Below are 22,424 nucleotides of genomic sequence, written 5' to 3'. Positions count from 1 at the left end.
ATATTTACAAGCCTCTATCTGGAGGTGAGTGGTGGCGGGGTGGGGGAGGTTCTGCCCAGGCACCTTTTGATTCAGCTTTTGGGTCCTTCCTTTGCGGCTACGTTTTCGACCTTCCGCTGTCTGCCTGGTTGGTTACCGCCCCCCTCCCTTTTCCCCTTCCTTCCCCCTTTTCATTCCCTTTCCAGATTCGTCGGGTTCCATTTGTAGATCCATGTCCAGTCGTGTGCAATTTGGTTCACCATGTAATGGAATTTGTTTTGGGCCTGTTTGAGCAGCAGTCCCTGCAGCTCTGGTGAAAGTGAGCAAAACAGCCCCAACTGAGATAGTCCCCACAGTAAATGAAAGACCACAAAAGATGGAGGGTGACACCAGGCCGCCGTTCTTGGTTGTGGACGAACAAACATTCAAATATCTTTGAGAAGGAGTTCAGTCTTTGAGCCTATGTAGCACAATGGCCAAGTTTGCAACATATACAGGGGAAACCCTGAAAATATTGGGGACCACCATGGCACCAGTATCATATCAGCAGCACGGTAGCACAGTTGCTTCACAGCTCCAGGGTCCCAGGTTCGATTCCCGGCTTGGAGTCTGCATGTTCATAGAATTTACAGTGCAGAAGGAGGCAATTCGGCCCATTGAGTCTGCACCGGCCTTTGGAAAGCGCACTCCACTCAAGCACACACTTCCTTCTCCCCATCCCAGTAACCCCAATTAACCTTTGTTTTGGACACTAAGGGCAATTTAGCATGGCCAATCCACCTAAACTGCACGTCTTTGGACTGTGGGAGGAAACCGGAGCACCCGGAGGAAACCCACACGAGGAGAACGTGCAGACTCCACACAGACAATGACCCAAGCCAGGAATTGAACTTGGGACCCTGGAGGGGGCATGAATGCCTCACTGTATGAGCAGCGGACAGCCAAGCTGATCGAAGAGGACTGTGACCCTGCATGTGCCAATGGCAAGGTCAACCTGCCCCTCCAGGGAGAAAGTGTGTTTAAGCATTGCAAATGGGAACCTGAGTAACGTGTGTAATGTGTGTTATTGAGGGACTTAAGGGGGGAGGGATGTGGTAGCAAGGTCTCTTTAAGGGGCAAGCCTTCGCAGTACATATGGCCGGTGTAACTGACCAGTCAGACACCGACTAGCGAAGGCCCAGTAGGGAACTACTGGAGCTGTACATAATAATAATCTTTATTAGTGCTACAAGTAGGCTTACATTAACACTGTAATGACGACTTCCGGTTGCGGCTATGCCTGGGTAGGTCGCACGTTCGGCAGCTCCCGCCGAGAACGGACTTTTGGGCCCTTTTAAGGAGCCCCAGCGGCATTTGGTCGACGATTCCCGGTGTGGGAAGGTAGCTGTGAGGTTCCCCCAGAACTGTATGGAGTGGACCAGGAGCGGCGCGGTCAAAAAAGGGGCATTAGAGAAGAGGGGAGAACGGGCGTGAAAAAGCAAGATGGCGGCGGGCGGAGACCAGGCAGCGTGGGCTCAATGATCGTGGGAGCAGCAAGTGTTTCTACGAAGCTGCTTTGCGGAATTGAAGGCAGAGATGTTGGCCCCTATGAAGGCGCCGATTGAAAGGCTGGTAGAGACCCAGAGGATGCAGGGGACAGCTATTGAAGAGGTGCAGCAGAAGGCCTCTGATAATGAGGACAAAATCCTCGGCCTGGCGGTGAAAGTGGAGTCGCACGAGGCGCTCCATAAAAAGTGGCAGGAGAAATTTGAGGATCTGGAGAACAGGTCGAGAAGGAAGAATTTGCGGATTCTGGGTCTCCCTGAAGGTGTGGAGGGGTCGGATGCTGGGGCGTATGTAGCTACGATGCTGAGCACGCTGATGGGCGCGGGAGCCTTCCCGAGGCCCTTGGAGCTGGATGGGGCACACAGAGTCCTGGCGAGGAGACCGAGGGCGAATGAGCTGCCGAGGGCTGTGGTGGTGAGGTTTCACCGTTACACCGACAGGGAGTGCGTCTTGAGATGGGCGAAGGAGGAGCGGAGCAACAGGTGGGAGAATGCTGAAATTCGCATTTACCAGGACTGGAGCGTAGAGCTGGCCAAGAAGAGGGCAGGATTCAATCGGGCCAAGGCGGTTCTCCACGGAAAGGGGGTGAAGTTTGACCTGTTGCAGCCCGCGAGATTGTGGGTCACATATCAGGACCGTCACCACTATTCTGATACGCCGGACGAGGCGTGGACCTTTATCAAAAATGAGAAGCTGGACTCAAATTAGTGGTCTGGCGCATGTTTTGGGGAATGTTGTGGAGTGGGAGAGGGTGATATTTGTGCTTTCTTTGTGTGTTTGTGCTGGTTTGGGAGGGGTTGTTCCTCGCATTCGGTGGGGGGAGAAGGGGCCGGGGACCCTGGGCCTCCGGGGATTGGGGTGAGGTTGGAGGAGAATGGAGCTGCGCCATAGAGGGCGGGGTCGGCCAAGACAGGGAGCGCGGGTTTTCTTTTCCCGTGGAGAGGGGGCGGGGCCGGATGCGGGGGGGGGGGGGGTGTGGTATTGGACTGGAGTCTACATTGGTTTGCAGGGGGTGTGGAGGGGGGACTTGGGCTTTAGGGGGGAATTCTGCGGGGATCGGTGGCAGAGGCGGGAGCGGCCGGGGTCAGCAGGAGTCAGCTGACTTACGGGAGTGCAATGGGGGGAGCAGGGGGGTTAAGCAAATGCCTGGCCGGGGGAGGGGGGGGGGGTTGGGGGGTGGGGTACTGGGTTGCTGCTGTATTGACTGAGGGGGAGCTGGAGATAATAGGGAGAGTCGGGGAGGGGAGCCTCTGCCTGGGGGGCTGGAAGGAGCGGGAGACGTGTGCACGTGGCTGGTCTAAAAAAGGAGATGGCTAGTCGGTGGGGGGGGGTAGTCTCCCGATCTGGCTGATCACGTGGAATGTGAGAGGCCTAAATGGTCCGGTCAAGAGGGCCCGGGTATTTGCGGGACTGAAGGCAGACGTAGCCATGCTACAGGAGACGCACCTGAAGGTTGCGGATCAGACCAGGCTGAGGAATGGATGGGTAGGGCAGGTCTTTCACTCCGGGTTGGACGCGAAGAACAGGGGGGTAGCAATTTTGGTGAGCAAGCGGGTGACTTTCGAGGCGGTGGGCATCGTGGCGGATAAAAGGGGGCCGGTATATGATGGTGAGTGGTAGGCTGCAGGGGGCCCGGGTGGTGCTGGTGAATGTATAATACCCCAAATTTGGACGATGCATGGTTCATAAAGTGGATGCTAAGTTGGATCCCGGATTTGGAGATGAGGAACCTAATTATGGGGGGGGGATTTCAACACGGTACTGGACCCAGCAATGGATCGGTCTAGGTCGGGTAAGAGGCCGGCTGCGGCCAAGGTCCTGAGGGGGTTTATGGATCAGATGGGGGGAGTGGATCCATGGAGGTTTGCTAGGCCAAGGGCGAGGGAGTTCTCCTTCTTTTCCCATGTCCACAAGGAATATTCACAGATAGACTTTTTCGTGGTGAGCAGGGCACTGATTCCGAGAGTAGAGGGGACGGAGTACTCGGCCATCGCAATTTCAGATCACGCCCTGCACTGAGTGGAGCTGGAGTTGGGGGAAGAGAGGGGCCAGCGCCCTTTGTGGTGCTTGGACGTGGGAATGTTTGCGGATGAGGAGGTCTGTGGGCGGATCTGGGGCGTGTATTCAGAGGTATATGGAGGCCAATGACAACGGGGAGGTCTCGGTGAGCGTGGTCTGGGAGGCGCTGAAGGCGGTGGTCAGAGGGGAGCTAATCTCCATCAGGGCTCACAGAGAAAAGAGGGAGAGGAGGGAGAGGGATAGATTGGTAGGAGAGATACTGAGGGTGGATAGGGGATATGCGGAATCCCCCGAGGAGGGGCTGCTGAAGGAGCGCTGGAGCCTCCAAACGGAGTTTGACTTGTTGACGACGGGGAAAGCTGAGGCCCAGTGGAGGTACAAGGAGCAGCGTATGAATATGGGGAGAAGGCGAGTCGGATGCTGGCGCATTAGCTGAGGAGGAAGGAGGCGGCTAGGGAAATTGGGAGAATCAGGGACAAGGGAGGGAATACGGTGCAGTCCAGCCAGAATAAACAAGGTCATTAGGGGCTTCTATGAGAACTTGTACAAATCAGAGCCCCCGGGGGGGAGGGGGGGATGCGGCGGTTCCGGGAGCAATTGAGGTTTCCGAGGGTGGAGGAGGAGCAGATAGAGGGTTTGGGGGCCCCGATTGGGATGGAGGGAGCTGGTTAAGGGATTGGGGCGTGTGCGGGCAGGCAAGGCCCCGGGGCCGGATGGGTTCCCGATTGAATTCTATAGGAAGTTTTCGGAACTGTTGGCTCCGTTGCTGTTGAGAACTTTTAACGAGGCGAGAGAATACAGAAGTCTTGCCCCGACGATGTCGAAAGCTCTGATCTCGCTTATTCTCAAGCGGGACAAAGACCCGCTGCAGTGTGGCTCGTATAGGCTGATTTCACTCCTTAATGTGGATGCCAAGATGTTGGCGAAGGTCCTGGCCATTAGGATTGAGGATTATGTCCCGGGAGTGAAACATGAGGATCAGACGGGATTTGTGAAGGATAGGCAGTTGAATGCAAATGTGCGGAGGCTCCTGAATGTGGACGCGGAGAAAGCCTTTGACCGGGTGGAGCGGGAGTACCTGTGGGAGGTGCTGGGTAGGTTTGACTTTGGGGAGGGGTTCACAGGGTGGGTTAAATTGTTATACCAGGCCCCGGTGGCGAGTGTATCGACGAACCGGTTGAGGTCAGAGTACTTTAGACTATATCGTGGAACGAGACAGGGGTGTCCTCTGTCCCCCCTGCTGTTTGCTTTGGCAATTGAGCCATTGGCCATGGCACTGAGGGAATCTAAAGCTGGAGGGGGTTTGGTTCGGCGGGGGGAGGCGGGGGGGGGGAGGAGCACCACGTCTCACTATATGCGGATGATTTGCTTTTATATATTACAGATCCGGTGGAGGGGATGGGGGAGGTTATGCAGACCCTCAGGGAGTTTGGAGACTTCTCTGGGTATAAGCTTAATGTTGGGAAGAGTGAGCTCTTTGTGCTGCATGCCGCGGGGCCAGGAAAAGAGGTTGGAGGAGCTGCCTTCAGGTACATGCAGGTTCGGGCGTGTGTCAGGAAGCAGGTAGGAGAATTCCCATTGCTGCCTGCCCGAAGGATACAGGGCAGGGTGATCTTGGGCGTGTGGGTCGGAGAGGATGAGATCTCAGAGATATACCAGGAGCTGCAGGAGGCGGAGGAAGCCTCGGTGGAGGAGCTGAAGGGCAAATGGGAGGAGGAGCTGGGTGAGGAGTTGGATGAGAGCCTGTGGGCTGACGCCCTGGGCAGGGTCAATTCCTCCTCATCTTGTGCCAGGCTCAGCCTGATCCAGTTTAAAGTGTTACACAGGACGCATATGACAGGGGCGAGGATGAGTAAATTTTTTGGGGTGGAGGACAGATGTGTGCGGTGTTCGGGGAGCCCAGCAAACCACGTCCATATGTTCTGGGCGTGCCCGGCGCTTGCGGAGTTCTGGAAGGGCCTTGCAAAGGTTATGTCCAAGGTCTTGGACACTTGGGTAAAACCGAGTTAGGGGATAGCGTTATTTGGGGTATCGGAGGATCCGGAAGTGCAGGAGTCGAAAGAGGCTGGAGTTCTGGCCTTTGCCTCCTTGGTAGCCGGAGAAGGCTCTTGTTATTGTGGTGGGACGCGAATCCCCTAAGCGTGGAGGCTTGGGTCAAAGACATGGCAGGGTTTCTCAGGATGGAGAAGATAAAGTTTGCCTTGTGAGGGTCCTTGCAGGGGTTCTCCAGGCGGTGGCAACCGTTCCTTGACTTTCTCGCGGAACGTTAGGTGGAGGTGAGCAGCAACAGCAACCCGGGGGGGAAACCCCACTGTAATGACATTATTGCGAAAATCCCCTAGTCGCCGCATTCCAACACCTGTTCGGGTACACGGAGGGAGAATTCAGAATGTCCAATTCACCTAGCAGCACATTTTTCGGGAAGTGTGGGAGGAAACCGGAGCACCCGGAGGAAACCCACGCAGACACGGGGAGAACATGCAGACACCGCACAGACAGTGACCCAAGCCAGGAATCGAACTCGGGTCCCTGGTGCTGTGAAGCAACAGTGCTCACCACAATAGTTAACGTGTCAATAAAATAAGTTTTGTTTTTCTCTATTATTCAGTGTGGACGCTTTGTTGTCCCTTACAAAAGTTACATTTTAAAATACAGCTCTTTAAATGTATCTTCACTCACATATAGTCCTAGATTTCCCCAGTAGCCTCTGTGATGCAAACATTAATCAGCAGGATTGGGGAGTGTTGGAATTAGCTTTATGACTCCCTCTTCTCTCATGTGCTGCTTCAGAAATGTGGCGTGTTATGGTTGAACGTCACGAGGTTCAGGCTTCAGGGAGGCTTTAAGGCCTTCCAGCCTGAGGAACAGGCAAAGGCTCCAATTACTGATGACTAAGTGGAATAAATTTACTGGGGACCCAGAAGGCTGGGGGTGCCATAGGCCTCCAGATACCAGTTGATGGAAAATAAAGGAGTAAATTATGAGAAGACATATGCATCGATGTGAGCTAAAAATGCGGGTAACTTCACCAAGTGAGGTAACACATCAATGTAAACAGTAGTTAAAAGATCCTCAGTTAGGTACTATAGATTACTTTTGCCTCCCTGCAGCTTCCAATCACCATGTGTTCAAGTGGCTCATTTAATCCACTTTTCCTAGGATGCTCAATGAGATCGGGCCTGCTACTGAGGCTCTAACAAGGCAGTTTTCTTTGAGGAGTCTGGATGATTTAGCTCACTACAGCACCTATCCTGTTCTTAAAGCACTCCATCAGTGCTGCACTGGAGTGTTAGCATTGAGTTTTGTTCTCGGGTCCGAGATGAGATTGAATCCACAACAAATTTAGAAATAACTTCACGTTGTCTGCTATGATGTGGAGATGTCGGCATTGGACTGGGGTGGGCACAGAAACAAGTCTTACAACACCAGGTTAAAGTCCATCTGATGAAGGAGCTGCGCTCCGAAAGCTAGTGATTCCAAACAAACCTGTTGGATTTTAACCTTGTGTTGTAAGACTTCTTCCTGATGTCTGCTATGTAATGGAGGGTGGTTTGGTGACTGAGAGGGCTATGGGTATCCATTTCTAAATGAGAGAGGGAATTAAGTCCGCTTGGGTTCTTTTCTTCCAAAGCAGCATGTTGTTGCTTTTGTTATTAATGCAGAAGGAGGCCATTCAGCCCATTAAGTTTGCACCAATCCTTTGAAAGAGTACTCTAACCATGCCCACTCCTCCCTATCCCAGGAACCCCATAATCAGACCTGCAGATCCTTGGATACTAAGAGGCAATTTAGCATGCCCATCTACCTAACCTGCTCATCTTTGGACTGTGGGGGAAACCGGAGCACCCGGGGGAAACCCACGCAGACACGGGGAGAACGTACAAACTCCACAAGTACAGTCAGCCAAGGCCAAAGTTGAAACAGGGTCCCCGGCGTTGTGAGGTAGTAGTGCTAACTGATGTGCCACTGTGCTGCCCCAGCAAGGATGCACCAAATTATCAAGGCTGAGGGGCTCCAGTTATGTGGAGAGATTGCAGTTGGGGTTCGCCCCACAGCAAAGAAGGTGAAGAGGAGATTTGAGCGAGGTGTTCAACATCATGCGGTTTTATTGGAGTAAATAAGGAAAACTATGATGGAGGGCCGACAACCTGAGGACACAGACTAGGTCACTCGCAAAAAGATCAGAGGGGAAAGTATGATCATTTTTTAAAATGTAGCCAATTGTGATGATTTGGAAACAGATTTAATAGTAATTTTCCAAAGGGAATTGAATATATACTTGAAAAGGAGATTTTCCAGGTCCGTGGGTCAAGGTAGCGAATGGGACTCATTGGCTGAGGTTTTTCAGCCACCTTGGGTCACCACTGGCTGGTAGGTTCCCCGGTGGCCGTGACCGGTGAGCAAATGGCCATTGCCTTTGGCGGGAGGGGAAGATGCCACCCGCCAATGGCGAGCAGGCTGCACCACCGGAAAACCCACTGTGGGCGGGTCAGCGGTGGCGGGGGGTGGGGGGGGTGGAGTGGATATTTCCAGCCACTGAGTCGCTCTATCAAATTACTGGCACAGGAAAGATGGCCTGAATGATCTCCTTCCGTGCTATATGATTTGTAGTCTGATCACAGACTGGACTTTAATGATGGTGGTGGAACAATTCATATTCAGAATCTGTCTCACCCTGTATTTGGTTCCAAGAGATCCAATTTCAACAAGAGTAAGTATGGAATTGGCAACAAAAAAAAAGCCCCAAAATGAGTGAATCATTGTTTCATGCAGTACTTCTTTTCTCTCCCAGGGCGATGTTTTGTAATGACCTTAAAGAAAAGCACGAAGAGAAGATAGTGATTAAGGGCGTTGATGCCGATACCATGCAGATGTTAGTGGATTATACTTACACCAGCAAAGTCTACATCACCAGGCAAAATGTCCAGAGGATCCTCGAGGCCGCCAGTCTCTTTCAGGTTAGCAACAAGCAAACCTTCCACTATAGAGGTGTTTCATGTTATGTCAACATGCACGGAGATAGACGCGTTAAACTGGGGGGTGGTTTCTGTTCAGCTCTTGGGGGACATGGGGGAGGTGGGTGGTGGGAAGGTGTGGAAATTCCCATCGGCAGCACATTGGACTTACACTTCAATATTAAAATTAAGATGGAACAACCATTTTCAACAAAAACTAAACAAAGGGTTACTCGGGACGGGACAGCACAAAGTTTCTGTGATGAATGATATCTGTATAACTGTACCTTACCTTTAATGCGATGGCCCCTTTAAGACCGGGCTTGGAACCCTGGGGGACTCCGCCTCTGGCTCCGCCCCCAGGAAACTGTATATAAGGTTACGCTTAGCGGGCAGCGTGCTGTGAGCACACTTCTCGGCAGCTGTCTGGTTCTCTGGTAATTGAAGCCTATGAATTACCAATCTTCTCTCCTGTGTCGTAATTGAGGGTATCTCAGTTTCCTTTGTAGGGCACAAGTGCAACCAAATACATGCCTGGGACCTTTTTGTTACCTTTTCTTTCCCTATTGTTTTATTCTTCCACTGCCATTGAGGCTTTCAATAAATCTTTGTTCTAAACATATAGGCCAGAATTCTCCGTTTCAGAGATTAAGTGCTAATGCCAGGGCTGACTGGTATGCGTTTTATGGCCCTGAAATTGGCGCCGATCCTGGTGAGATTCATGACATCCTAATGGGCTAGCACTGGTGCCACGTGGAACTACTGCAATTCCAACGAATGCTGGTGTGTGATTCACCGGGGTTGGGATTGGCACTCGAGAGCCTGACAAACAGCAGCTGCATATGGGCACTCCACTCCCCACACACTCTCAATCCTAAACAAGAAGATGGCACTGGTTGCACTGGAGCATTCCCAACCCGTTGATGGTCAGCTGGGTCCAGAGGATACCGAGGGGGGTGGCCTGAGGAGGCACCCATATGACCAGTGGTGCTAAGTTCACCAGTGGGCAGTCAGCGGCGTGCGCAGTCGCATGGCTGCCTTGCAGGCTGTGGCAATGGTGAACCATGCCTGTCCACCCCACCCCCACTACGCACTCCAGCCCTGGCAGAAGCCCCTTGGCCAGCGGCGCAACTGTCAGCACACTATAGCGATGTTGGGCACTTTTCGTACCCCCTCTCTCCCTCAGCAGCCAAGGCGCCTGTTTCCTGAATTTAATGCAAGTGAACCTCGCCATCAGTATTTCCCCCTGGCGGAAGCGGAGCATCGCGTGTGGGGGCGTGGATATTGTTGGGTTGGGCCCGTTAATGATCTGACAGCAGTTTACTGTACAATTTGCATGCCCAGGCTGGAGTGTGATGTGGAAAGCATTCACGCCGGCTGTCGAGGCACCGGAGCATGGCATTCCATTGGGCACCGGAGCATGGCATTCCATTGGGTGCCTGGCGCCGGCCTCCATTTTTTGTCTGAGTGCCATTCTCTGCCCAATCGTGCTGTGCGATTCCCGCATCGCTGGATAGAGAATCCCGCCCATAGTTTTTTTTTGCCAAGAGTGAGTTACTACATGATGTACCATCAATTCGACTGAAGACACATTTAGGTTCCGAACTGTGGCTTTAATCAGCTAATTGTTAGCCCGGTGGTCGACTATAGAGAATGGCCGACCGCCGGGAACTCTGGGTACTTACACCCCGCCTCGGAGGCGGGGCCTACTTGCCTCTCGACCAATTGGAGAGCAGTCACATGACTAGTCCCAACCAATCGGACGAGAGGCACATGACCAGCCAGAGCCAATGGGAAGCCAGCGCTCTGCACCAATGGCAGTGCTCATTTCCATACCACCACACTACAATTGTTATTGAATTCTATCCGTTTTGCTGTTATGTCTTGCCAAAACTATGGAATATACCATTTATAGTGAATTTTGCGTGAGAATCCACCCACCGCCCTGGTGATTTGCTTGGAAGAAGTGGATTTGGGAGAAATACCAAGTAGGCCAGACTGCCCAAGAGGGGCTCCATGTAATCCTTCCGACACCCACTCTGCAGACACAGTTGGCAGACACAAATCTCCTCTTCGCAAAGGGAATTGTGACAGCAGATTCTGGGTGATATCACTGAGAGGTGTGATCGCCTGGCTAACCACTGTCATGCACAGTTTCCAGAAGCAAGTGCTCCAATCACAGCAGGCCATGTTCTTCCTCACACTGTGTGTTAACAAAAATTCCGCCCCAAGGTAATCGATAAGCCTTGGTCGCAGATGCCAAGGTGCTGCCAGGCATTGGCAGGAACGCCTTCCTGGCACGGGGATAAGTCTTCTGAGAATCTGGGCTAAGAAAGAAGAGCTGCGTCAGTCACCGCAAAACTTCCTGCAGCTTCTATGCAACATAGGCAGCGTGCAGGTGCAGAAGCGGCATCTATTTGCAGGCTTGCTGCTGCAAAGCTGACTGAGGGATGTAGCACCGTGAGATGGTCTCTGGGCCACCTTGCCTTGCAATGGAGCTCCTGCAGCACAGCCTCACCATTCACAGGTGTCAAACAGGAGCACGGCTGCTGGATTGCTCCATCGCTTGCTGACAGACATTTACCTGCCTGTAGGGTCCCTCTCACGGCTCAATCCCTTGCTCCACTAGCCTTGCTGATGACCAACCGTGTGTCGCAACCCCTTTCTAATCATCACCTAAAGCTTTCTGCTCAGTTTTTATCAGCTTAAGTCGGGTTAAACCGCTTTCCTCCGCCGATCATCAGTTTGAGATTGCATCTTGTGTTGTGAATAACTAAACGAATAGGCTTTACATCAGAAAATTGAACACTACTCAAATGTGACCTGTCAGTGGGAATTTGCAGACTTCTTAATCCTGAAAAAAACCCAAAATTAATTATATCCACGGACTGAAATCAGCCAAAGATATCAGCCAAAATTTCAACTCTCACTCAGCTTCACTGGTCATTGACGTGATTTTAACACAGCAACAAATGTTTCTATTCTAATCCTGCAAATCTGAGATATAAAAGTCTGCTTGTTTGACTCAAATAACCGATATTACTCATGGAATGCAACTGTCAGCAATCTGCGGGCAGGAGGAGGTGGATATCCATCTGGGCTGAGGTAGTACAAACTGGTCGAGGGACCAAGTGTTGAATTTGGTGAGTGACTAAGTAGCACAATGGTAACCCCCCAACACTCCCACCCCCCCCCCCCCCCGTCCCCTTCTCTCTCTCTCTCTCTCTCTCTTCCCCCCCCCCCCCCCCTCCACCTCCCTCACCTCACAAGCCCCTATAGGCAGTTATTGACTCAAATGTCACGGGGAAATATTTGTTGTTTACACATGGTCGATTCCAGCACACGGAATCTTTGACACAGACAAAAGATTTGCATCAAACCGCAAACTTCTCTGAATAAGGTGCGATAAAACACATTATTACAGTGCGATAAACATCTCAGCTTCTCCTTTCACGCACTTGTAGTCACTCTGAATTGATATGAAACTGCTTCACAGGTTTCAGCCACCTCAAATTTCTCTCAAATTAACGTCATCTTGACTGAACAAGCTGGGCAGCTGGATCTCGAATTATATCAGGGCACCAGCTTGTTTGTTATTTATCTGTTGTCTGTGCTTGATGACTGTTATCCCCGGATGATTTGAACTCACACACATGTCCCCATTAGTCTGTAAGCAACAGGGTGGTGTGGTTTGCACACCAGTGTACTTTGTTGCCTCTATACTGATTCTCTTTCTCTGAAACGCACAGAGAATCTACAGCACAGAATAAAGCCATTTGGTTCAAAAAGCTCTGTACCCATGTTTATTCTCCTCTTGCTTAAATCACTGCTTCTTTCTGCCTCCGCATTGCCTTTCCATTCCTGTCTGGCTCATGTATGTACACCTCAAATGTATCAATATATCTGTTTTGACTATTCGATAGGATACGAGTTCAACATTCCCACCATTTCCCGGGTAATGATATCCTGCTTAAATTCTTTATTTGACCTGTTCTTGACTATTTCAGACCTTATGCCTCTTGGGTGCAGTTACAGTGGAGACCTGTCCATCCTCTTCATCATTTTAAAGAGCTGTCTGTACTTTTGCACCTTCTTTGAGGCTTCTTCAGAGAGTCATGAATACAGCCCAGTCCATCACATGAATCTGCCTCCCATCCATTGACTCTATCTACATATCCCGCTGCTTGGGGAAAGCGGGAAGCATAACCAGAGACCCCTCCCACCCGGCTTACTCACTCTTCCAACTGCTTCCATGGGGCAGGAGATAAAAAAAGTCTGAGAACACACATGAACAGATTCAAAAACAACTTATTCCCCGCTGTTACCAGACTCCTAAACGACTCTCTTAAGGACTGACCTGATTAATACAACACTCCTGTATGCTTCACCCGATGACGGTGTCTATGGATTTACATAGTGTGCCTTGTGTTGCCCTATTATGTATTTTCTTTTTATTTTATTTCCATGTACTAAATGATCTGTTTGAGCTGCTCACAGAAAAATATTTTTCACTGTACCTCGGCACGAGACAATAAACTCTCCAGAAAAAGAATAGAGTACCAGTTCACTCGATCTTCCCTCAGAATTTCATCGGTAACCATTGTAAATCTACCTTGCACGTTCTCTGGGGCTTCAATAATCGTTTTGCAGTATGGATGCTGGAGTGGCGTACGAGTGTACTCTAGCCACCCTACATGAATTTAACATCGCCTCCCTCTTTATTCATTCAGCTAAATGAACCACTGCTACATGTTAAATTTGTTCTATCATTCATCCGTTCACTCTGCAAACCTGTTCACGTCTTCCTGAGTTCTCCAGCAGTCCTTAACTTTATTCGTGAATATGGGGTCATCTACAAATTTTGCCACAAAATCTTTATTTTTCTAGTTCATTTAATTTATGCATTCCTGTGCAGCATCATATTTCACTTCTATCTGGTCTGATAAACCACCCTCCTATCCCCTGTTTTGCAGCCATCTTTCAATCCATTTTAGGTCTTCTGCTCGATTCTCTGCCCCCCCCCCCAACATCCGGCATTCCTGCCTGTCAAAAACGGGGGTGGAAAATCACCCCCCCTCCCCTCTCCTGCAACATATTTCTTGCTTATGATTTTGTTTGTGTGAGTCTAAGACAAAGAAGGCTAATTGTGGGGAACACAGATTAAAGTAGAAAGACCTACATTTATATAGCACCTTTCACAACTGCACGACGTCCCAAAGCCGTTTCAAGCCAGTGCAGTACTTTTTAAAGTGTCGTCACTCTTGTGATGCAGGAACTGCAGCAGACAATTTGAGCACAGCAAACTCTACAACCAACAATGTGATGACGACCAGATACTCCATTTATATGATGTTGGTTCGGAGATAAGTATCGATCAAGATACCGGGATAACTCTCCTGTCCTTCTTCAGGATGATGCGATGGAATCTTTTTTGTGCACCTGAGAGGGTAGACAGGGCGTTAATTTAGCATCTCATCTGAAGGGTGCCTGACAGAGCAGCGCTGAAGTGTCAGCCTTGATTTTTATGGTTGGGTATTGGAGTAGGACTTTAACCCACAGCCACCTAACTCAAAGAACGGGATTTTCCTGCTCCTCTCACTGGCGGGGTCTTCTGGTCCCTCGTGGCGGGTTCCCTGGCGGTGAGCCACGCAAAGATCCGTAGTCCACGGCGAGACTGGGAGATCCCGCCAGCAGCCAATGCCTCGTCTCATTATCCGCAGGATTTTCGCCGCAGGAGTTGCTGGAAAATCCTGGCTAAACGTATGCACCTTCAACATGTTGCATTATACACTCCGAGGGCAGGCACAGCATAGGATCGATAGAGGATGAAGCTCCTTCTGTACTATCCATCAAATATTACCAGGTCAGATACGAAACACATTTAATTATAGATTAAATCCCCACTACACTATATCAAACCGGTCCAATCTAGACCACAGCATGGTTAAATACAACATAAAGCAGTGTCCCACCAAACATTTCCAGAACAGCCACTGTAAGAGATTTGAGTAAAGCTTCCTTGATGCCCTCTGTCAAGGTGGTACAAGAGTTGTAATGCTGCTGCACTAGCAATCCAGAAACCCAGTCTGATGCTCTGGGGACAGGGGTCTAAATCCCACCAGATCATTTAAATTTTATTATTCTTTTAAAAGTCTGGAATATAAAACTAGCCTCCGTAATGGTGACCGTAAAACTATCAGTGATTGTTGTAAAGACCCACCTTCTTTAATAATGCTGTTTAGGGGAGGAAATCTGCCTTTCTTACCTGGTCTGGCCTACATGCGACTCCAGACTCACAGCAAGATGGTCTACGCTTAACTGCCCTCTGAAATGTTCAGTTCAAGGCCAGTTAGGGATGGGAACAAATGTTGGCTTTGCCAGTGACACCCATATCCCATGAAAGATTTTGGAAAATGTTGCTTGATCAACATGGTTCAGAGTTAACCTTGGAAGAACACACTTCACGACATGAACAGATTTCCTACCTCATATTGTGTGTAAGATTACTCACTGGCATCGATTTGTACTTGGTTCCCTCCCTGCTAGTTATTGGATTGAGTCTGTCTCAACTTATTTCACTTGGAACCTTTAGATGCCGCAGACAGAGGAGAATTTTATCACATTAGCTTGGGCACCCAGAGGCCAGAGTCACACCCATTTCACCATACTTGGCATCCATTATTCATGTTGATTGTACTGTTCTCCAGGGAGTTCAGCTGAAGCCCCTATAGCAACCTATAGAAGTGAAATTGGCAACTTTCTTTGGCTCTTCGAACACTAGGAATTCTAGACCTTGCAACAAAGGATACTGTTCAGCCCATTGTGCCAGTCTTCAGCAGTCTGCTTTAATCCCCATTTCCCTGTATCTTTATTATATTCTTCTTTGACACGTATTCATCCTATTCCATTTTAGCTGATGCTGTAGACTGTGGCTCAATTTCAATTGTAGTCGTGTTTCCTATGTTTTAATAAATCTCTGTGTAACTTTTTCACCTAACATATGCCTTACTCCATACCCCTTTCTTTCCACTAGTTGGGGCATCAGTAATAATCTCACAATGTGCCTGCACACTTCAGGGACTTGATTTTTCTTGACATTAGATGTAATCTCAAGTTTGTCTGTGGATTACTACCCTCAAAGTCGTTGCAATCCCCTTTGCATAAGGAAGGCTAGCAGCAGCGGAGGATTCTTTGGCAATCTTTGCTTCAGTGGATTGACCCAATGTCAGAGTCACATGATCTGGCTGTGTGGATGGTGTTTCCACTTGAGGTGGTTCTGTTGTACCTGGCACTGGAACATCGATACGTGTAAATAGCAGCAGATCTGCCTGTCGTCTCCACAATAACTCATCTCTCATTTGTCCGGTATAAGAGGCTGGACCAGTTTGAGCCAACACAGTTGCAGGAACCCACTTCTTGCTCATGGTATAGCTGCACACCAACACTTTCTGTCCTTGTTAAAACAAGCATCTTCTCGAATTACCTTCCCTTCTCATGATGTGCGACTGCTGATTACGTTCTACTATCTCGGACATCTCCTGGGGTAAGATCAAAGGTAGTTCTCAGTTTCCTCTTTTTTGGAAAAAAGCTGGGGTAGCTGTGTAATTAGGTGTGGTGTTGCTGCGATACATCGGCAGATACTGTTTAAGGGCGATGTAATTAACCTTGGTCCTTGGAAACTTTCCGTGCGTGTTTCAAGCACTGAATAAACCTTTCCACTAAACTGTTCATGGGTGGGTGGTAAGGTGCTGATTTAAATAAAACACATCTTTAAGTAATCCTCAAATTCTTGAGCCATAAACTGTGGACCATTGTCACTCGTGATTTGTCCTGGTTTATCATATCTGGCAAAAATCCATTAGGTTTTTCAATAGTTTGTTCCGCGGTTGTTGATTTCATCAGGACCAATTCAGGCCACTGGGAGTGTGTGTCTACTACGACCATGAACGTGTGCCCTTCATATCGACCAGCAAAACCAATGTGTAGATGTTGCCACAGCATTTTAGGCCACTCCCATGGATGCAATGGGGACAACAGTGGTGCGTTCCTTACCCGTGCACATGACTGGCACAGTCCAGCTTTTTCCTCTACCTGGGTATTGATCCCTGGCCACTAAAAGTAGCTCCGTGCGAGTTCCCTCATTTGAACTATACCTGGGTGTCCGTCATATAATTATTCCAGTACTGTTTGTCGCAAATTTAGAGAAATTATTACTCTTATCCCACACAATAGATATACACTCTGTGCTGTTATTTCAAATTTCCTCGAAATGTATGGTTTAAATTCAGTATGTTTTCCTGCTCTCCTCCTCTTAAATTTCCAGTACCTTTCCCGTCACAGGATCATGGAACCATAGAACTCCGACAGTGCAGAAGGAGGTAATTTGGTGCATTCAGCTGCACCGACCCTCTGAAAGAGCACCCTACCTAAGCCCACTACCCTGCTCTATCTCTGTCACCCCATAATCCCCACCTAACCTGCACACCTTTGGACAATAAGGGACAATTTATCATGGCCGATCCACCTAGCCTGCAGATCATTGGACTGTGGGAGGAAACCGGAGCACCCTGAGGAAATCCACGCAGACAAGGGGAGAACGTGCAGACTCCGCACAGTCACCCAAGGCCGGAACTGAACCCGGGTCCCTGACGCAGTGAGGCAGCAGTTCTAACCACTATGCCGCCCATCATTTCTGCTATGCCTTTGGACTTGAGCTGCAGTCACTAGTACGTGTTCTATCTGCGCACAATAGAACGTATTTTTAGGGCAGTGTGGTGGTGCAGTGGTTAGCACTGCTGCCTCATGGCGCTGAGGACCAGGGTTCGACCTGGCCCCGGGTCACTGTTGGTGTGGAGTTTGGACATTATCTCCATGACTACGTGGATCTCACGCCCACAACCCAAAGATGTGCAGAGTAGGTAGATTGGCCACACTAAATTGCCCCTTAATTGGAAAATTAAAATATCTATATATTTTTATGACTGGGTGTTATCTGACTGGCATACAAAGGCAAACGTGACAATGCATCAGCATTGGCATGGCTCTCTGTCAGTGTTTGATGTCACATAAATGCACGGTAGCACAGTGGAGGGCGGCACGATAGCACGGTGGTTAGCACTGTTGCTTCACAGCTCCAGGGTCTCGGGTTCGATTCCTGGCTTGGGTCACTGTCCGTGCAGAGTCTCCACATTCTCCCGGTGTCTGTGTGGGTTTCCTCCGAGTGCTCCGGTTTTCTCACAACAGTCCAAAGGTGTGCAGGTTAGGTGGATTGGCCATGCTAAATTGCCCTTAGTGTCCAAAAAAAGATAGGTGGTGTTACTGGGTTACGGGGATAGGGTGGAGGTGTGGGCTTAAGTGGGCCGCTCTTTCCAAGGGCCAGTGCAGACTCGATGGGCCGGATGGCAAGTTATAATAGAACATAGAACAGTACAGCACAGAACAGGCCCTTCGGCCCTCGATGTTGTGCCGAGCAATGATCACCCTACTCAAACCCACGTATCCACCCTATACCAGTAACCCAACAACCCCCCCCTTAACCTTACTTTTTAGGACACTACGGGCAATTTAGCATGGCCAATCCACCTAACCAGCATATCTTTGGACTGTGGGAGGAAACCGGAGCACCCGGAGGAAATCCACGCACACACTTTGCCAAGATCTTTTCCCGCACAATAACAGTTTGAGTAGGGTTCCTAGATTTATACAAATTTCCTATTGTAGTTAATTAGTCCTAGGAATGATCTTAAGGGCTGGATTCTCCCACCCCGCCCGCCGCAAAAATGCCATGGGCGAGCCGCGGACAATGGAGAATTCCATTGACCTCAGATGGGATTCTCCGGTTGCCGGACAATGTGGCCAGAGAATCCCACCCAAACTGTTTTACTTTCATTGGTCGTGGAGCCTCCATTAGCAATGTTGCCTGAGGGATGAATATCGACTCAGACACTGAGGACAAATGTCCTTCAAAGAGTGGCAAGGGATCTCTGCATTCGAGAGATCTGACAGAGCCTCAGTTTAATGTCTCATTGGAAAGATATAACCTGTGACAGTACAACACTCCATCAGCTCTGCAGCGATGTAGCAGCCTGCTCTATGGAGTGGGACCTTCGAACCCAGATCTAGGAAGGTTACACTGAGCTAAAACTGTACAAAGAACAAAGAACAAAGAAAATTACAGCACAGGAACAGGCCCTTCGGCCCTCCCAGCCTGCGCCGATCCAGATCCTTTATCTAAACCTGTCTCCTATTTTCCAAGGTCTACTTCCCTCTGTTCCCGCCCGTACATATACCTGTCCAGATGCATCTTAAATGATGCTATCGTGCCCGCCTCTACCACTTCCACTGGTAAAGTGTTCCAGGCACCCACCACCCTCTGCGTAAAAGACTTTCCACACACATCTCCCTTAAACTTTCCCCCTCTCACCTTGAAATCGTGACCCCTTGTAACTGGCACCCCCACTCTTGGGAAAAGCTTGTTGCTATCCACCCTGTCCATACCTCTCATAATTTTGTAGACCTCAATCAGGTCCCCTCTCAACCTCCGTCTTTCCAACAAAAACAATCCTAATCTACTCAACCTTTCTTCATAGCTAGCACCCTCCATACCAGGCAACATCCTGGTGAACCTCCTCTGCACCCTCTCCAAAGCATCCACATCCTTCTGGTAATGTGGCGACCAGAACTGCACGCAGTATTCCAAATGTGGCCGAACCAAAGTCCTATACAACTGTAACATGACATGCCAACTCTTGTACTCAATACCCCTTCCGATGAAGGCAAGCATGCTGTATGCCTTCTTGACCACTCTATCCGCCTGCGTTGCCACCTTCAGGGTACAATGGACCTGAACTCCCAGATCTCTCTGTACATCAATTTTCCCCAAGACCCTTCCATTGACCATATAGTCCGCTCTTGAATTTGATCTTCCAAAATGCATCACCTCGAATTTGCCTGGATTGAACTCCATCTGCTATTTCTCTGCCCAACTCTCCAATCTATCTATATTTTGTTGTATTCTCTGACAGTCCTCCTCGCTATCTGCAACTCCATCAATCTTAGTATCATCTGCAAACTTGGTAGTCAGACCACCTATACCTTCCTCCAGGTCATTTATGTAGATCACAAACAACAGTGGTCCGAGCACGGATCCCTGTGGAACACCGCTAGTCACCTTTCTCCATTTTGAGACACTCCCTTCCACCACTACTCTCTGTCTCCTGTTGCCCAGCCAGTTCTTTATCCATCTAGCTAGTACACCCTGAATCCTATACAACATCACTTTTTCCATCAACCTGCCATGGGAAACCTTATCAAATGCCTTACCAAAGTCCATGTATAGAACATCTACAGCCCTTCCCTCATCAATTAACTTTGTCACTTCCTCAAAGAATTCTATTAGGTTTGTAAGACATGACCTTCCCTGCACAAAATCATGCTGCCTATCACTGTAAGTTGAAGTGTAGTTTCTGTTGCTTTACTGAATGTGCGGCCAAGTTTTGACCAGAAAGATCCCACTTATTTTTGGTATATTTTTTGGTGGTTTGAGTTGAGCGATAAGTACTTGACAGGAAACTGGAGAATTCCCTGCCCTTCATGAAAGTGATCTTTCACCGTCCTCCGAGAGGACACATTGAGCTTCGGGTTAATGTCTTATCCCAAAGGTGGCAACTCCGAAAGTGCAGCATTTCCTCTGTACTGAAAAGGTGAATGTTGACCCAGATTAATTCATTAAAGTCATGTTTGAGGCTATGAGCCCACAACCTATTGTCTCTGAGAGAACAGGGCTAGCAATGAGCCAAGCTGACATATGAGACCAGAAATCCATGCACACGTTGAAAATGGGTGTGTGCGCTCGGTTGATTAGCTTGTCGACACTCAATTTCCCAAACGTGGACATTAAATTGGTGCTTCCCACATCCTAAGAGTGACATGCCTTCAAGAATTAGTTTAATGGTGGTAACGTGCTTTGGGACATCCTGAGGTTCTGGAAAGCACTATATAAAAGTAGAACCTTATTTTTTTTCGATGCATCGGCCACTGGTTGGTTTGTTGGTGCTCTAATAAACAAAACTTTACTTTGGTTATCTCGGTGCCGATTGAGGTGGGGTGGAGAGGAGTCATACTAGGGCTGCTACAGTTGGCCTCAGTGCACTATGATTATGGAAAATACACCTGCAGAACTGGCAACTCCTATTATACTTGTGTGGACATCAAGATGGGGCTTGGCTGTCATACAACCCATGGCCTGCAGATACTCACAGTGCAAGCTCAATGTGCTGGAGGCCTGTTGGTGAATGTGGGACAGAGCTCAGTGAGAGGTGGAGAATGATGGGGTAGAGGGAGAGGCAGGAACAGAAAAACAAAGGGACCAGTGAGGGGGGACGAGAGGTGCTTTTTGTGACTACTGACTGTTGGGAGGGTGTTGATTACAGATCGGTACCTCTTAAAGAAGTCTCCATAGTTTTCTGTATGTTAACTGTGAGTTTTTATTAATGACTAGAACTATTTGCCCATGTACAGTAAAATGTACAGCCTAGGAGCTGTCTCCATGCTTCGGTCTATACACATCTCTGCTCAACACAACACTGACCCTGGATCAGGGTCATGTGCCTCTTACATCACTGTGTGTACTCAGTCCTACATTAATCTAATATATGCCAGACTCTTATACGACACTGACCTTGTGCCTATTTCCTTGTCTTGACAGTTCCCCCGGATGGTGGATGCATGCGCCAGCTTCCTCATGGAAGCGCTGCACCCGGATAACTGCGTGGGGATCCTCAGGCTGGCCGACACACATGCACTGGACAACCTGCGGAGGCGCGTCGAGGATTACATCATACAGAACTTCCCTCAGGTGCTGACTCATGAGGAGTTCCTGGAGCTGCCGGCGGAGATCCTGTCAGATATCCTCAGAAGCGACGAGCTCTACGTCACGGACGAGGAGCAGGTGTTCGAGACGGTGACCCGTTGGGTGCGCCATCGAGAGCCAGAGAGGCGGCCTCAGCTGTTCCAGGTCCTCAAGCACGTCCGCCTGCCCCTCCTGGACCCCTGGTATTTTGTGGAGCAAGTGGAAGGCGATGAAATTGTTCGGCAGAACCCAGAGGTGTTCGATTTGCTGCAAGAAGCCAGGATGTACCACCTGTCGGGAAATGAGGTCAGCCTATTGGATTAATCATTTCAACTTTTCCTTTCAGATTTTGCTAGTTTGTGCTGCTTAGAAGCGGAAAAAGAACTTGCAATTTTTTTTAAAGAAAATATTTTATTAAGGCATTTATGATTTTAACAATTTAAGGTATCAAAGGGAACAAAACAAGATAAACAACACCCCCACCCAATTACACAAACAGGACTTCCTTCCCCAACTCTCTCTCCCCCCCCCCCCCTTTCCACTGCTCTTCGTAACTTTATTCAACCCCCCCATGCCTCTCCCCCCCCCCCCCACCCTGCGCTGACAACTTAATTTTTCTCGAAGAAGTCGATGAATGGCTGTCACCTCCGAGCAAACCCCTGCAGCAATCCCCTCAAGGCGAACTTGATTTTCTCTACTTTGAGAAACCCCACCATGTCGCTCACCCATACCCCCGACTTCGGGGGTTTTGAGTCCCTCCATCCTCGTGGGAACTGTCTCCAGGCCATCAGGGAGACAAAGTCCAGGACATCGGCCTCTCTCACCCCCTGGGCTCCCGGATCTTCCGACATGCCCAAAGATTGCCACCTTAACCTTTAATAGTTCTGACATGACGCCCGCAAACCCCTGCCAAAAAACCCTTATGCTCAAAATATATGGACGTGGTTCACAGGCTCCCCGCACTGCACCCACACCTATCCTCCACCGCCTCAAAGAACCTGCTCATCCGGGCCGCAGTCATGTGCGCCCTGTGGACCACGAGGATGCATTGACTCGCCTCAGGGCTTCCTCCCATA

At 49.4% G+C, this 22,424-nt stretch overlaps 1 protein-coding gene across 1 annotated transcript in view; it reads left to right on the top strand.

Moving 5' to 3' along the window:
- Positions 1 to 22,424, top strand: part of klhl6 (kelch-like family member 6) — a 66,322-nt gene that overhangs the window by 5,635 nt on the left and 38,263 nt on the right. The window contains exons 2-3 of the mRNA XM_038816055.1: positions 8,336 to 8,501; positions 21,205 to 21,654. Of these exons, the coding sequence (XP_038671983.1) occupies positions 8,336 to 8,501; positions 21,205 to 21,654 (616 nt within the window). The remainder of the gene's footprint in view (positions 1 to 8,335; positions 8,502 to 21,204; positions 21,655 to 22,424) is intronic.

The sequence above is a fragment of the Scyliorhinus canicula genome, chromosome 13, assembly GCF_902713615.1.
Source record: "Scyliorhinus canicula chromosome 13, sScyCan1.1, whole genome shotgun sequence".
NCBI classification, from domain to species: domain Eukaryota; kingdom Metazoa; phylum Chordata; class Chondrichthyes; order Carcharhiniformes; family Scyliorhinidae; genus Scyliorhinus; species Scyliorhinus canicula.
The sequence above is the reverse complement of the archived record's forward strand: the minus strand, read 5'-3'. Positions and strand labels throughout refer to the sequence as shown.